The 15,833-nt window shown below is 39.7% G+C and overlaps 1 protein-coding gene across 2 annotated transcripts in view; it reads left to right on the top strand.

Moving 5' to 3' along the window:
• The window catches only part of MYOM1 (myomesin 1), a 152,268-nt gene that overhangs the window by 64,368 nt on the left and 72,067 nt on the right, over nt 1-15,833 (top strand). For both annotated transcript variants that reach the window (XM_058438577.1, XM_032152705.2), the window contains exons 12-14: nt 1,368-1,424; nt 8,356-8,480; nt 15,230-15,413. In XM_058438577.1, coding sequence (XP_058294560.1) covers nt 1,368-1,424; nt 8,356-8,480; nt 15,230-15,413 — 366 coding nt within the window. The remainder of the gene's footprint in view (nt 1-1,367; nt 1,425-8,355; nt 8,481-15,229; nt 15,414-15,833) is intronic.

Genomic DNA, 15,833 nt, shown 5'->3' with positions numbered 1-15,833 from the left:
CTGTTCATTGCAGGAGGCTGAGCAACATCCCTTGTCTCTACCCACTAGATGCCAGCAGTATCATGGAGACACTGCCAAATGTCACCTGAGGGGCAAAATCACCTTTGTAGAGGACTGCTGGTCTATGCTACATTCACAGTGTTATTCTTTACCTTCAGTACATGTAGTGGCATCGTAAAAGTCTAATTAAAATAATGTCACTGGCTGGATGTGGTGGCTCACACCTGTAATCCCAGCACTCTGGGAGGTTGAGACGGGTGGATCACCTGAGGTCAGGAGTTCGTGACCAGCCGGGCCAACATGGCAAAACCCCATCTCTACTAAAAATTACAAAAAAATTAGCCGGATGTGGTGGCAGGAGCCTGTAATCCCAGCTACTCGGGAGGCTGAGGCAGGATAATCATTTGAACCCGGGAGGCAGAGGTTGTAGTGAGCCAAGATCGCGCCACTGCACTCCAGCCTAGGCGACAGAGTGAGATTCCATCTCAAAATAATAATATAATAATAATGCTACCATTTCCCCGCAACCACGTCTCATCAGGCTCCTTGATTGCTCTTCAGTCACTTTTCACCAACCCTCCGACTTCCTGCCCTCCTTTCTAAACTTGCAAATTCCATCTTATACATTTGTTTGCTCCTCTTTTATCAATTCCAATCAAAATAAGATTTGTTTGAATTGAAAATAAGTTACCTTCTTTACTGACTTTCTGTTTTTGCACAAACTCTGATAAAAAGTCCCCTGGTTAATGCAAGAGTAGAACCACTCTCTCTTTCTGATGTTTAGGGGCTCATACAAGTGAATTTCCTCTTTAACTTTGTACCCGTATCATTCATTTTCCTTGCTCAGGATCTCAACTGATTTCCTTTGGAGATAATGTTTTTCAAAATGGAATGGGAAAAATTTGCTTTGCTGAGCTTTACTGCAGGATCAGCATCCCCTCTCCTCTTTCATCTTATTATGACAGATAAATAACTACTGGGCTTACAATTGTTCGGGAAATGTTTCTCCCAAACGCATGCCATCTCTTCAGAGGGGATGAGCAAGGCTACCTGTTCCAGGAGATTCATATTGAACAGTTAAATGAACACAGGTTACTTACCTAGCTTGTGCAAGTACAGTTCCAGAAGCGTCTACTCAGCCAGTCCAGGCAGATTCTAGGCTCCAGCAGATTATGAGTCCCTTGAGGACAGGGGCTGTGCTTCCCACAATGCCCTCTACATGATTGATACCGTTCGTGGGAAAACACGTAAGTCTACTAGTAACAAACCCAGTTGTGACTAATCTGGCCACTTTCCCAATTCATCAGTGCAGCTGATAAATTGCACACTTGTGAACGTTTGTGATTCTTATATTTGTCTTTGTTCAGGTCGCCCCTCAGCACCCTGGACTGGACAGATCATTGTTACTGAAGAGGAACCTTCAGGTAAGAAGTCTGGTCGCCCCAGATACTATTGCTGATGTTTTGCTAAGCAGTTTGCCTTTTGTTGTGGAGGGTGCAGTGTGTATTGCTTAAGATGCTTTGGGAAGAACATTCTAAAATATCTGGAGATTGTAAGTAACTTATGTCAGAGAATCCCATTTTATTTTTAAAGCTTTATTGAGGTGTAATTGTCATACAGTATACTGCAAATATGTAACATGTACAATTTGATAAATTTTACACATGTATATACCCATGAAACCATCACCATTTTCAAAATAATGAACATATTTGTCACCCCTAAAATTTCCCCCTGCCCATTCGTAATTCCTCCTTTTCATGTCTCCCCATCTCCAGCCATCACTGATCTGCTTTCTGTCACTATAGTTTAACACCGTCCACAATTGTAGATCAATTGAATCGTGTTCATTTTTGTCTGTTTTTCTTTACTCAGCATAATTATTTTGAGACTTATCTACGTTGGTGTGTGTATCAATTCATTCCAATGTATTTATCCATTCACTATTGAAACATTCTTAACTGTTACTGTGGACATATGTTTTCATTTATATCTTGCATAAATACCTAGGAGTTGAATGGATGTGTTATGTGGTAGGTGTATACTTAATTTTTAAAGGAACTGCCAACTGTTTTCCGAAATGATTGCACCATGTTCCATTCCCCTCCAGCACTACATGAGAGTTCCAGTTGCTCCCACATTGTCACTAGCACTTAGTGTGGCCAGTCTTTTTAATTTTAGCAATTCTAGTGGGTTCATAGTGATATTTCTTTGTGGCTTTGATTTGCATTTTACTCATAATGTCAAGCATCTTGTGTTTATTTGCCAATTTTTGTGACTTTGGGCATCTTTGTCAAATCCAGCTATTTTTCCTGTTCTTTTCCCCCTGGAAATGTTATAGCATTAGTTTTTACATTTCACTCTGTGACGCATTTAAAATTAATTTTTTCTATATTACAAGAAGTAAGGGTCTCAGTTATTACTATCATACATACTTGTATATAGCTATTAAATTATTTTGGCAATATCTGTTGAAAAGATTATTCTTTACCCAATGAATTTGTCTTGGCACCATTGTCAAATTCAATTTATTACATATGTGTGGATCAATTTCTGGAATCTCTATTGGTCAATTTTTTCCCCCTCCATCAATACCATACTGTCTTTATTACTATAGCTTTTCTGAGCTTCATTTTTTTCATATATAAATTTTAGCATCTTAAAATCAGTATAAGTCCTCTAATCTTGTGTTGTTTTTTTTCCCCCCAAAGTTGTTTCAGCTATTCTGTCTTTAAATTTCTATAAAAATTTTAAAATCAGCTTATCAACTTCTACAAAAAAACATGCTGGGATTTCAGCCAAACAGCATTGAGTCCTTTGATTTGTGAACATAGCCTGTATCTCCATTCATTTAGCTTTGCTTTCATTTCTCTCACCTTAGTAGTTTTAGTGTGCAGGTCCTGCACATTTTTATAGATTTAATCTCATACATTCGTTTGCTCCTCTTTTATCAATTCCAATCAAAATAAGATTTGTTTGAATTGAAAATAAGTTACCTTCTTTACTGCCTTTCTGTTTTTGCACAAACTCTGACAAAAAGTCAGAGTATCTGACTTTATATATATGTATTTATATATAATATTTCTGATGATGCTGTAAATGGTATTGCTTTTTATTCTAATTTGCTTTTAATGCTAGTATAAAGAAACACAATTGATTTTTGTATATTGATTTTGTGTCCTGCATCCTTGCTGAACTAATTTATTAATTCTCACAAACATTAAGGTTTTTTATGAAATTTATTATGGATTTTCTATTACAGGATTATGCCATCTATAAATAAACATAAATTAACTTCTTCCTTTTCAATCTGGATACCTTTTATTTCTTTTTCTTTCCTTATTGCTCCATCTGGAACCTTTAGTACAATGTTGAATAGAAGTGGTAGACCGGTCATCTTTGCCTTTTCCTGATCTCAGGGGGAAAGCATTCAGTCTTTCACCATTAAGTCTAACATTAAGCATAGGTTTTGTATAGATATCCTTTATCAAGTTGAGGAAAATTTCTTCTACTCCTGGTTTTCTGAGAGTTTATATTAGGAAAAAGTGTTGGATTTTGTCAAATGCTTTTCCTGTATCTATTGAGACAATCGTATGATTTTTATTTTTCCATTAACATGTTGAATTACGTTGATTAATTTTAGATTATTAAACCTAAATAAAATAAATAACGCAAACTAAAGCTCACAGTCTTGGGTTGAATGTCACTATGTTATGCTGTGTTATCCTTTTTATACATTGCTGGAGTTTATTTGTTAAAAATTTTTTAAGGAATTTTTGTATCTATATTCATAAAAGTTATTGGTCTGTGGTTTTTCCTAGTAAAGTCTTGGTTTGGTTTTGGTATTAGGGTACTGAGTAGAAAGTATTCCCATTATTTTAATTTTTGGAAAGAGCTTGTGTTAACTTTTATTTTTTTTTTTATTAAACATTCAGTATAATTTACCAGTAGAGCCATCTAGGCCTGGAGGTTTGTTTTTTGGTTTGTTTGTTTTGTTTTGTTGTGGGAAGCTTTTATACTGCAAATTCAATTTTTAAAATAAATTTAGGACTATTCAGGTTATTTACTTTTTCTTGAGTAAAATTTAATAGTTTTCATCTTTCAAGAAACTTATTCATTCATAAAGTTGTTCATATTTTCTTATTATCCTTTTAATAGCTGCAGAATGTGTAGTGGTGTCACCTCTCTCATTCCTAATATTGGTGTTTTACCTCCTTTGTCCTGACCTGACTAGAAGTTTATCAACTTTATTAATGTTCCCAAAGAAACAACTTTTGGTTTCATTGATTCTCTATATTTTTCTTCTGTTTCCAGTTTTATTTATTTCTGTTCTTATCTCTATTGTTTCCTTTTTTTCTGCTTATTTGAGTTTAATTTGCTGGCTTTTTTTCTAGTTTCTTAAGGTAGAAGCTGAGGTCCTTAATTTGAAGTATTCTTTTATAACGCATGCATTTAGTGCTAAATATTTTTTCTAAGTACTCCTTTAGCTGTATTTCACACATTTTCATCTGTTGTGTTTTCATTTTTATTTTGCGCAAAATACTTTCCAATTTTTTGATACCTTCTTTGATACATGGATTATTTGGAGTATGTTATTTAGTTACTAAATATTTGCAGATTTCCCAAGTACATTTCTCTTACTTGTTTTTAATTTAATTCTATTATGAAAATTAAATAGAACATATTTTGTGTTATTTGAATCCTTTTAGATTTTCTTGAACTTGTTTTATGGTCCAGAAAAAGATCTATCTTGGTAAATATTTAGTGTGCACTTGAAAAGCATTGTATTTTTTTTTTGAGACGGAGTCTCACTCTGTTGCCCAGGCTGGAGTGCAGCAGCTCAATGTTGGCTCACTGCAACCTCCGTCTCCCAGGTTCAAGTGATTCTCCTGCTTCAGCCCCCGTGAGTAGCTGGGATTACAGGCACGTACTACCATGCCAGGCTAATTTTTGTATTTTTACTAGAGATGGGGTTTCACCATGTTGGCCAGGCTGGTCTCGAACTCCTGACCTCAGATTACCTGCCTGCCTCAGCCTCCCAAAGTGCTGGGATTACAGGCGTTAGCCACACACCCAGCCAAAAAGCATAGTATTCTGCTATTGTTGAGTTTTATAAATATTAATTAGGTCAAGTTAGTTGATAGCATTGCTCAAGTCTTTTAGATCCATAATTATTTACTATTACTAATATCTACTTGTTCTATCAATTATTGAGAGAGTAGTGATGAAATAGCCAACCAAATGGTGCATTTTTCTATTTCTTCTTGCAGTTCTACCAGTTTCTTCATGTATTTTGGGATGTTATTAAATGCATTAACATTTTTATTATTATATCCTCTTACTCATTGACCAGTTTATTGTTATAACATGACTTCTTTTACCCATGGTAATGTTTTTTGCTGGGAAATCTACTTTTAATATAGCTATTCCAGCTTTCTTTTTTTTTTTTTTTTGAGACGGAGTCTCGCTGTCACCCAGGCTGGAGTGCAGTGGTGTGATCTCAGCTCACTGCAGGCTCCGCCCCCCCGGGGTTCATGCCATTCTCCTGCCTCAGCCTCCTGCGTAGCTGGGACTACAGGCGCCCGCCACCTCGCCCGGCTAATTTTTTGTATTTTTAGTAGAGACGGGGTTTCACCATGTTAGCCAGGATGGTCTCGATCTCCTGACCTCGTGATCCACCCGCCTCGGCCTCCCAAAGTGCTGGGATTACAGGCATGAGTCACCACGCCCAGCCTCCAGCTTTCTTTTGATTAGTGTTAGCATGGTATATTATTTCCATCCTTTTACACTTAGCCTATGTGTGTCTTTATATTAATACGATGTGTTTCTCATAGGCAGCATATAGTTGGGTCTTGCTTTTTAAAAATCTAAATTGGTAATCTTTGCCTTTTAATTGGAGTGTTTTAACCATTTACATTTCATGTGATCGTTGATATGGTTGGATTTAAATCAATAATCTTGCTATTTGGTTTCCATCTATTCCATTTATTTGTTTCCTTTTTTTCTCTTTTTCTACTTTTTTTGGATTGAGTATTTTTTATTATTCCATTTTATCTGTATTCTCTTGTTGGCTATGACTTTTTGTTTTGCTTTTTAGTAGTTTAGAATTTATAATATACATATTTTCACAGTCTACCTTCCAGTAATATTATATTACTTACTTCACATGTAGTGTAAGAATTTACAACAGTGCCTTTTTGTTTGTTTGTTTTTTGAGATGGAGTCTCGCTCTGTTGCCCAGTCTGGAGTGCAGTGGTGCAATCTCGGCTCACTGCAAGCTCCGCCTCCCAGGTTCATGCCATTCTCCCGCCTCAGACTCCTGAGTAGCTGAGACTACAGATGCCCGCCACCATGCCCAGCTAATTTTTTGTATTTTTAGTAGAGACGGGGTTTCACTGTGTTAGTCAGGATGGTCTCGATCTCCTGACCTTGTGATCCACCAGCCTCGGCCTCCCAAAGTGCTGGGATTACAGGCGTGAGCCACCGTGCCCGGCCTTCTTTTTTTTTTTTTTGAGACAAGGTCTCACTCTGTTGCCCAAGCTGGAGTGCAGTGGCATGATCATGGCTTACTGCAGCCTCGACCTCTTAGGCTCAAGCAATTCTCTCACCTCAGCCTCCCAAGCAGCTGCGGCTATAGGTACACACCACTATACCTGGCTAATTTTTGTATTTTTTATAGAGATGGGGTTTCACTATGTTGCCCAGGCTCACCCAAACTCCTGAGCTCAAACAATTCACCTGCCTTGGCCTCTCAAAGTGTCTGGATTACAGGCATGAGCCATTGTGCCTGGCCTGCAACAGTATTATTCCATTTCCCACTCTTAGCCTTGGTGCTGTTATTGTCATACATTTTATTTGCATATTTATTGTAAACTACATAATATGATATTATTATTTTGACTGTGGTCAATTATCTTTCAGAGATACAAAATGTAAGAAAAAAAGACTTTATTCACTCACATTTTTATCATTTCCATTGCTTTTCATTTATTTGTATAAATCCAGATTTCCATCTGATATGATTTTCTTTTCACCTGAAGCACTTCCTTGAACATTTCTTGTAGTGCAAGTATTTTATCTTTTGTTATGTAAAAAAAAACCCTCTATTTTACCTTCATTCTTGAAATATATCTTCACTGAGTATAGAATTCTAGGTTGACAGTTTTTTCTCTCAGTACTTTAAGAGCTTTGTCCAGCATAGTGCAGATCTACACTACAAGAATGATTGCTTTTATTCTTATTTTTGTTCCTCAATATATAATGTGTCTTCTCTATCTGCTTTTAATATATTCTCTTTATCACTGTTTTTTCAACATTTGATTATGATATGCATTGTGTAGTTTTCTTCATATATCTTGTGCTTGTAGAGTTTGCAAGTTTCTCTAATCTGTGAGTTTGTAGTTTTCATCAGATTTGGAAATTTTTCATCATTATTTCTTTAAATATTTTTTCTGTACCCCATTATTTTTCTTGACTCTGGAGTCTATATATTTCCAGTCTCCTCCCTCCCTGCCTGATAAGACCAACTTTACTGTAACTGTAAACTAAAACTGTCCTCAACTTTACTAAAACTATAAACTCAACTCCACTGGGACCTTGGCTCCTGCCTATCTGCTTATAGGATTCTGTGCCCCACTTATTTTCATATCTGAGCCAGGGTAAATCCTGCTTGTGGAGGGTTCATGTGGCTCTAAACTCTAGATGCTCTGGGACTTCTGGTATCTGGGTGCTTCTGGAAGTTTGTCCTTGCTTTCACCCTAACACTCCTGACCTGGCCTCAGAACTATTTAAAGATAAGAAGAGTATCCTAGATTCCTTAGCTCTATATTCTAAATGAGCAATGGGGCTGGCTGCAGTGGCTCACGCCTATAATCCCAGCAATTTGGGAGGCCAAGGCAGGAGGATCACTTCAGCTCAGGAGTTCAAGACCAGCCTGGGCAACATAGGGAGACCTCATCTCTACAAAAAAAAAATTTTTTTTTTTAATTATGTAGGTGTGGTCGTGTGCACCTGTGGTCCCAGCTATTTGGAAGGCTGAGGTGGGAGGATCACTTGGGCCCAGGAGGTCAGGGCTGCAGTGACTCATAATTGCACCACTGCATGCCAGCGTGGATGATAGAGTGAGACCCTTTCCCCCGCGCAAAAAAACCAAAACAACAACAACTGCTCAATGGCATTTGAAGAATGAATGAATGAATGAATGATGTTTTGGGGGAATTTTAGAGACAAGGTACTTCTTTATACTGTGGAGACATAATTAACTCTTCCTCCAGGAGGAGAGCAGCATCTGTGGCTCTCTGAGTATCCTGGGCTACCCAGAATGTGTGCTTCTCATTTTTCCTTGTTGTTTTTCAGAGGGTATTGTGCCTGGCCCCCCGACAGACCTCTCTGTCACTGAGGCCACCCGGAGCTACGTGGTGCTCAGCTGGAAGCCCCCTGGCCAGCGTGGTCATGAGGGCATTATGTACTTTGTGGAAAAGGTAAGACTCTAGAATCAACATGACCTCATACTACCTCCTAAGGATTTCTTTAGAAAAGTAGAGGCTAAATTCCCAGGGACAATGGAGTGAGGGAGGAGGAGGGAGCATGTCCTGATCTCACTAGATCGTTATAAACTGTGAATTCTCTCCATAGAACAAAGTATATCACACAGAACTGTGCCTGAAAATCAAGGGGTTTATGGATCCCCAAGACTCATCCATAGACTCCTAAGAGATGCAGACCCAATATCGTAGCCCCTACAAGAAGAGAAATGTTCCTGAAATGGTAGATTGCCTGTATGACAATGTTTTCTAGAGAGCTTCCTGTCTCCCTTGCTTTGGTAATGGCTTTTCATCTCTCTACCACTCCTCCTTCTGTAGTAGGACATGAACATCGTGAGGCTAGAAGGGAGGGGGTAACAGAGAAGGGGCAATACTCTCAAATGGCCGGGAGTGTGGAAGACAGCAACTTCACGCCACTGCACTTGGCTAGCCCCACTCTGTGTAGAGGTAGCAGAATGAGGTCAGAGATCACAAAACAATAAATATTGGCAAGTTCTTTCCCAGATATCTTACAATTATGTCGGGAATTAGAACATTAGAGAGGACAGCATGCAATGAAGGCCCAGAATGGGTGGAATGAATGAGAACGGTATGTGAATCAACCACACATCCATATTTGAGGGTAGTTCTGATAAGGATTTATGCCCAACAAATGGAGAAGAGCCAAGACCTGTACAGGATATTATTTCAGCAGAACTGACTCAGCCACAAGTGTAGAAATAGGAGAGCCGGCCAGGCAAGGCACAGGTCTTGGGGGGGTAAGAAGTCCTTGGCTAACAGGATCATTGCTACTGGAAAACGACATTTAAAGAGAATTTGCTTAAAATGAGGTTCAAAATCCATTCGTTAAAAAGGTTCTGATGGCGGCCGGGCGAAGTGGCTCACGCTTGTAATCCCAGCACTTTGGGAGGCCGAGGCGGGCGGATCACGAGGTCAGGAGATCTAGACCACGGTGAAACCCCGTCTCTACTAAAAATACAAAAAAATAATTAGCCGGGCGTGGTGGCGGGCGCCTGTAGTCCCAGATACTCAGAGAGGCTGAGGCAGGAGAATGGCGTGAACCCGGGAGGCGGAGCTTGCAGTGAGCCGAGATTGCGCCACTGCACTCCAGCCTGGGCGACAGAGCGAGACTCCATCTCAAGGAAAAAAAAAAAAAAAAAAAGGTTCTGATGAGAAAATGAAAGAAAATAAGTTTATTTTATCCCATATGTAAGAACATTTATATTTTTCTTGGTAGCAATGCACCATTTTTTAGAACAATAAATGAAACAAGTGTTTGTACTTTAAAATTTTATTTTTATAAAATTGTGTGATAGCATGAAAAGGTATCATTTACTTTACATTTTACTTTCATAGCAAAATTGTAGAAATATTTTTTATAAAAATATGGTGCTCAATTAATTTTCCTAAAGGTCTTTCTCTTTTATCCTTAATACTGTTTTGATCATTCTATTTTTGTAACACCTATTGGGTCACCTTCCCTGATAATTATTGCAAGAGAATACATTTCATAGGTATATAGGTGTATGCAAACTTCTGCAAATTGGGTAACAACATAAAGACAATATGCAAATATCTTTGAGCTGCACTCTTCACTTCCTTTTTATTCCTAGCAAATCGGTAACAATGAATGCCTTATCTCCTCTACATGCAATATGGATATCTTCCAAGAGAGTCTTGTTTTACAATAATAATATTCAATTTTTATATACTTTCTAGATATCAGCTTCAAATATAATATAACTTGAGTAGCATTCTAAGCTTTTTTTTTTGAGACGGAGTACTCTGTTGCCCAGGCTGGAGTGCAGTGGCACAATCTCAGCTCACTGCAACCTCTGCCTTCCCAGTTTAAGTAATTCTCCTGCCTCAGCCTCCCTAGTAGCTGGGATTACAGGCGTGAGTCACCATGCCCGGCTAAATTTTGTATTTTTAGTAGAGACAGGGTTTCACCTTGTTGGCCAGGGTGGTTTCGAACTCCTGACCTCAAGTAATCCTCCTGCCTCAGCCTCCCAAAGTGCTGGGATTACAGGCATGAGCCACCACGCCTGGCTGCATTCAAAGAAAATAGATGGCAAAAATAGAGTGGTGGATCAATGTTCATTTCCTAGTGTGTTTTATACACACCCCCACTGAATCTCTTTGAAACACTCCATAGGAAGAAGGTTCTGAATAACCTCTGTGACAGTAATTACCATCTTTCCTACAATAAGGACACATAACAACTATTTGGAGGCATTTTCTGCGGATGAGTCAACTTTGGCTTCTGCTGAACCTTTCCTCTGGTCATATAAACTCTAATTTCTCTGTGAAAGTCTATAACTTCCCTCGACCTAAATACCTATGAGTTTGTGATTAAAAATTTAAATATTCTTCCCCAAGCACACCTTTTGGCATGGAACAGAAGGGGACATTTATGAACACAGTACTATGTAGGGAGGCCTGCACAGGGCATAGAACACCCAGGATGTTGGGTATTGAGGACACAGAACACATCCAGGGACCTGGGGTACATTTGCAGAACCATCCAAATGTCAAACTGTTCTGAGCTGAGGCTAAAATTATTTCTGGTGCAGCTGTTCTGATATGCTGACCTTTCTAAAGGGAAAAGGTTTGTGCACTCCTGTCCCTGCCGCGTCTGTTCCAGGGTGCCCTGCACCCGGCATGCCGCCTCTTGGGCCACCCCTGTGCTTGTTCTTCTTCACGGCATGTCCTTGATCCCTGGAATGGGTGAAATTGAAGGGTTTATAGCAGGGGACTCAGATAAATCAGTCCTTGGCACTTCCAGCCTCCCCGTCCTACTGTGTTCTTTTTAGACCCAAACTTTTTCCTCAGGTGTCTTACGTCTTGAGCTCTTTCTCTCACTCCCCTATCAAAAATCCAGTCGTGTCAGAGACAAGGACTGTATCACTCGTTAACAGCAGGAATGAACATAGCTAAGATTTGCACTGTTCTAAGCACCTTACATGAGTTAATCCACTTAATTCAGAGTAGCCCTATGAGGTAAATATTTTTGTTTTCATCATGCCTGTATATTTTTAAGTGTTTTGTAGAGAAGGGGTCTCCCTGTGTTGCCCAGGCTGATCTTGAACTCCTGGGCTCAAGCAATCCTCCCCTGTTAGCCTCCTAAAGTGCTGGGATTATAGTTGTGAGCCACTGTGCCTGGCAGATCATGCCTATTTTGTAGATGAGGAAACTGAGGCATAGAAACGTATATAATTTGCCTGAGGTCACAGAGCTGGTACAACACAGAACTGAGATTTGAACCCCAGCAGTCTGGTTCAGGTGCATAAATCCAACTATCACACCAGGCCACCTTTCAATCTTCCCAGGCTTGTCTTCTCTGGAAAACGTTGACAATCATACAATACGACCTCCACAGTACCTACTCCATGGCATAGTTGAGGGGAGTAAAGAGTAAAATGGCTTATAAAGTTTTCGGCCAGTGAAAGGCAGCTATTTTTTTTATGAGAGTATAAACAACTGATAATGGCTTAAGAATTTGCCAGGATGGAATATGTTAAAAGAAATCAAAGCCATAAACGAAAAGATTAAAGATCTGAGAGAGTTTCGTCCCTCAGGAGACAGCAGACACACAAAAGATAACGTTATCATAAAAAACACTGCAAGGAACTTTAGAGGTTACCTTGTCAAATTTGCTCGTTTTATAGAAGATGAAACTGAGGCCAAGAGCATGCATTTGGCTTTCCAAGGTCACGTGGCTTGTTATTAACACAAAGGGACCAGATCCCATCCCGTCGTCTCCTCTATGCCATGCCATGTTGCCTCTCTATCAAGTCAAGGAAGATCATCCTGTGTGATGGACTAATAAACTTAAAAGTCCCAAAAATGTACCATCCTGACAGCCGGTCAACCTGTCATGAGATCTGGATTTCAGAAAAGTCTTTTGAAAACATTACAAAATTCTGTAGTGAAATCAGGCAAGAGTTTCTAAATTTCTTCTCTTACCAACCATGGGCAAAGTTGGAAATTAAAATAGGAGGGAAAAAGGATTACCAAAGACTTCTGACAGTTTTCTTACTGTATCTTCTACCGGAGCTCAAATATACACCACGTCGTTCATTCGAGGATTTCCAAGTCACTCTAAATCATTTTAATTTTAAGAATAGAGTCTCATTAAATTAGTTTTCCCATTAATTATTCTAAGACTTGGGCAAAAAAAGAGAACATCTTTTTTTTAATCTGGTTTTTATGGATACATAATCATTGCACATATTTACAGGGTACACTGAATATTTTGATACATCTTTGCAATGTGTAATGATCAAATCAGAGTAATTGGGGTACCCATCACCTCAAACATTTGTCATTTTTGTGGAGAAAATTCCAAATCTTATCTTTTAGGTATTTTGAAATATATAATAAATTACTGATAACTATAGTCACCCTACTGTGCTATTGAACACTAGAACTTATTTCTTCTAATTGTATTTTTGTGCCCACTAACCAACCTCTCTTCACCACCACCCCCAACCCTTCCCAGCCTCTGGTAACCACCATTCTACTCTCTACCTCCATGAGATCAAATTTTTTAGCTCCCACATATGAATGAGAACATGAGATATTTGTCTTTACGTGCCTGACTTATTTCACTTAATGACCTCCAATTATATTCATATTGCTGCAAATGACAGGATTTCATTCTTTTTTGTGGCTGAATAATATTCCATTGTGCATATTTACCACATTTTCTTTATCCATTCATCCACTGATGGGCACTTGGGTTGATTCCATATTTTGGCTATTGTGAGTAGTGCAGCAATAAACATGGGAGTGCAGATATCTCCTTGACATACTGATTTGCTTTCTTTTGGATAGATACCCAGCAGTAGGATTGCTGGATTATATAGTAGAAAAACCTCTTCATCTTTCAGTCATTTAGAAAAAAGAATACTGGGCCGGGCATGGTGGCTCACGCCTGTAATCCCAGCACTTTGGGAGGCTGAGGCGGGCGGATCACGAGGTCAGGAGATTGAGACCATCCTTGCTAACACGGTGAAACCCCCTCTCTACTAAAAATACAAAAAATTAGCCGGGCATTGTGGGTGGTGCCTGTAGTCCCAGCTACTCAGGAGGCTGAGGCAGGAGAATGGTATGAACCCAGGAGGCGGAGCTTGCAGTGAGCCAAGATCACGCCACTGCACTCAAGCCTGGGCAACCCAGCGAGACTCCGTCTCAAAAAAAAAAAAGAAGGCTGGGCGCTGTGGCTCACGCTTGTAATCCCTGAACTTTGGGAGGCCGAGGCGGGCGGATCACGATGTCAGGAGATCGAGACCATGGTGAAACCCCGTCTCTACTAAAAATACAAAAAAAATAAATTAGCCGGGCGTGGTGGTGGGCGCCTGCAGTCCCAGCTACTCGGAGAGGCTAAGGCAGGAGAATGGCGTGAACCCGGGAGGTGGAGCTTGCAGTGAGCCGAGATTGCGCCACTGCACTCCAGCCTGGGCGAAAAAAAAAAAAAAAAAAAAAAAAAAAAAAAAAAAATGTATTTGGAATTCTATGCTCTGTCATAAAGCAGTGAACAAAGCTCCTTGAGCTTATGTGATTTGCTCCTCAGTGGAGGAGACAACAAATAAATAACTTAATTTCAAATAGTGATACATGATTGAAGAAGAATAAAGCAGGCTAAGAAACAGAGAGTGATAAGAAAAGGACCAAGAATTCTTTTAAATAGGTAATGGGCAGGCCAGGCGCAGTGGCTCATGCCTGTGGGAGGCTGAAGTGGGTGAATTGCTTGAGCCTAGGAGTTCCAGACCAGCCTAGGCAACATGGGGAAACCTTGTCTCTATAAAAAAAATACAAAAATTAGCCAGGTGTGGTGGCATGTGCCTGTAGTCCCAACTACTTGGGAGGCTGAGGTGGGAGGATCACTTGAACCCAAAGAGGTCAAGGCTGCAGTGAGCCGTGATTGTGCCACTGTACTCCAGCCCAGGTGACAGGGTAAGACCCTGTCTCAAAAATAAAATAAAATAAAATTTAATTTAATTTAATTAAAATTAGAAAATTACCTGACCCCAAACTATCCTCAAAATAAGACTTTTGTAAACAGATTATTGTATTTAGTTAACAAAGGAAGCGAAATATTAAAGTAGCATATTTTTCAAACAATACAATGCTGTATTAGTCCATTTTCATGTTGTTGATCGACATACCAGAGACTGGGTAATTTATAAAGAAAAAGGTTTAATGGACTCACAGTTCCATATGGCTGAGGAGGACTCACAATCATGGTGGAAGGCAAAAGGCATGTCTTACACGGTGGCAGGGAAGAGATAGAATAAGAGCCAAGTGAAAGAGATTTCTCCTTATAAAACCATCAGCTCTCATGAGACCTATTCACCACCATGAGAACAGTATGGGGGAAACCGCCCCCATGATTCAATTATCTCCCACCAGGTCCCTCCCACACACATGGGAATTATGGGAACTACAATTCTAGATGAGATTTGGGCAGGGACACAGCCAAACCATATCAAAAGCCATGTTTGATTTAGAGAATCCTACAAACTTCAGATGCCTCATCCCCTATTTCCTCCTCATCTCTCCTCCAGTCCAGCTTGCATTACAGGGAGTGGTTTGTTGCAGATGAATGAAACTTGGAGTTGCCTCGCCTGGATTCTCGCTTGTGCTTGCTGTGCTTTCAACGGGTTTCCCTGTTCTTGCTGCAGTGTGAGGCAGGAACAGAAAACTGGCAGCGAGTGAACACAGAGCTCCCCGTGAAGTCTCCCCGCTTTGCTCTGTTTGACCTTGTCGAGGGGAAATCCTACTGTTTCCGCGTCCGCTGTTCTAATTCTGCAGGAGTTGGTGAGCCCTCGGAGGCAACGGAGGTGACTGTGGTAGGGGACAAACTTGGTAAGCAACTGTAAACTTCTTTTACTTCAAGAGAAAATTTCAAAGCAAGATCTAGTATATGTATATTTGGCCAGGAGTAAAAATGGTGACATCCTTCTTTCATATTATAAATTTACTTGATGGCTGTACTTAACCTATACATTAAACAAAAATTCGTTATTTTTGTTTATGAAAAGTAAACTTCTTTGGGAGTTTCAACAATATTGATAATGTGTTTTTTCTGAAGTTCATGGACATTTAGTTTATCCATGCTCCCTGTTTTTAAATTTTTTGCTTTAAAAAATACAATGTAGGCCAGGTGCGGTGGTGGCTCATGCCTGTAATCTGAGCACTTTGGGAGGCCGAGGCAGGCAGATCACCTGAGTCCCAGAGTTTGAGACCAGCCTGGCCAACATGGTGAAACCCCATCTCTACTGAAAA

The sequence above is a fragment of the Hylobates moloch genome, unplaced genomic scaffold (assembly GCF_009828535.3).
Source record: "Hylobates moloch isolate HMO894 unplaced genomic scaffold, HMol_V3 SCAFFOLD_5, whole genome shotgun sequence".
Taxonomy (NCBI): Eukaryota; Metazoa; Chordata; class Mammalia; order Primates; family Hylobatidae; genus Hylobates; species Hylobates moloch.
Note: the sequence above shows the minus strand (reverse complement) of the source record. Positions and strands in the feature narration are given on the sequence as shown.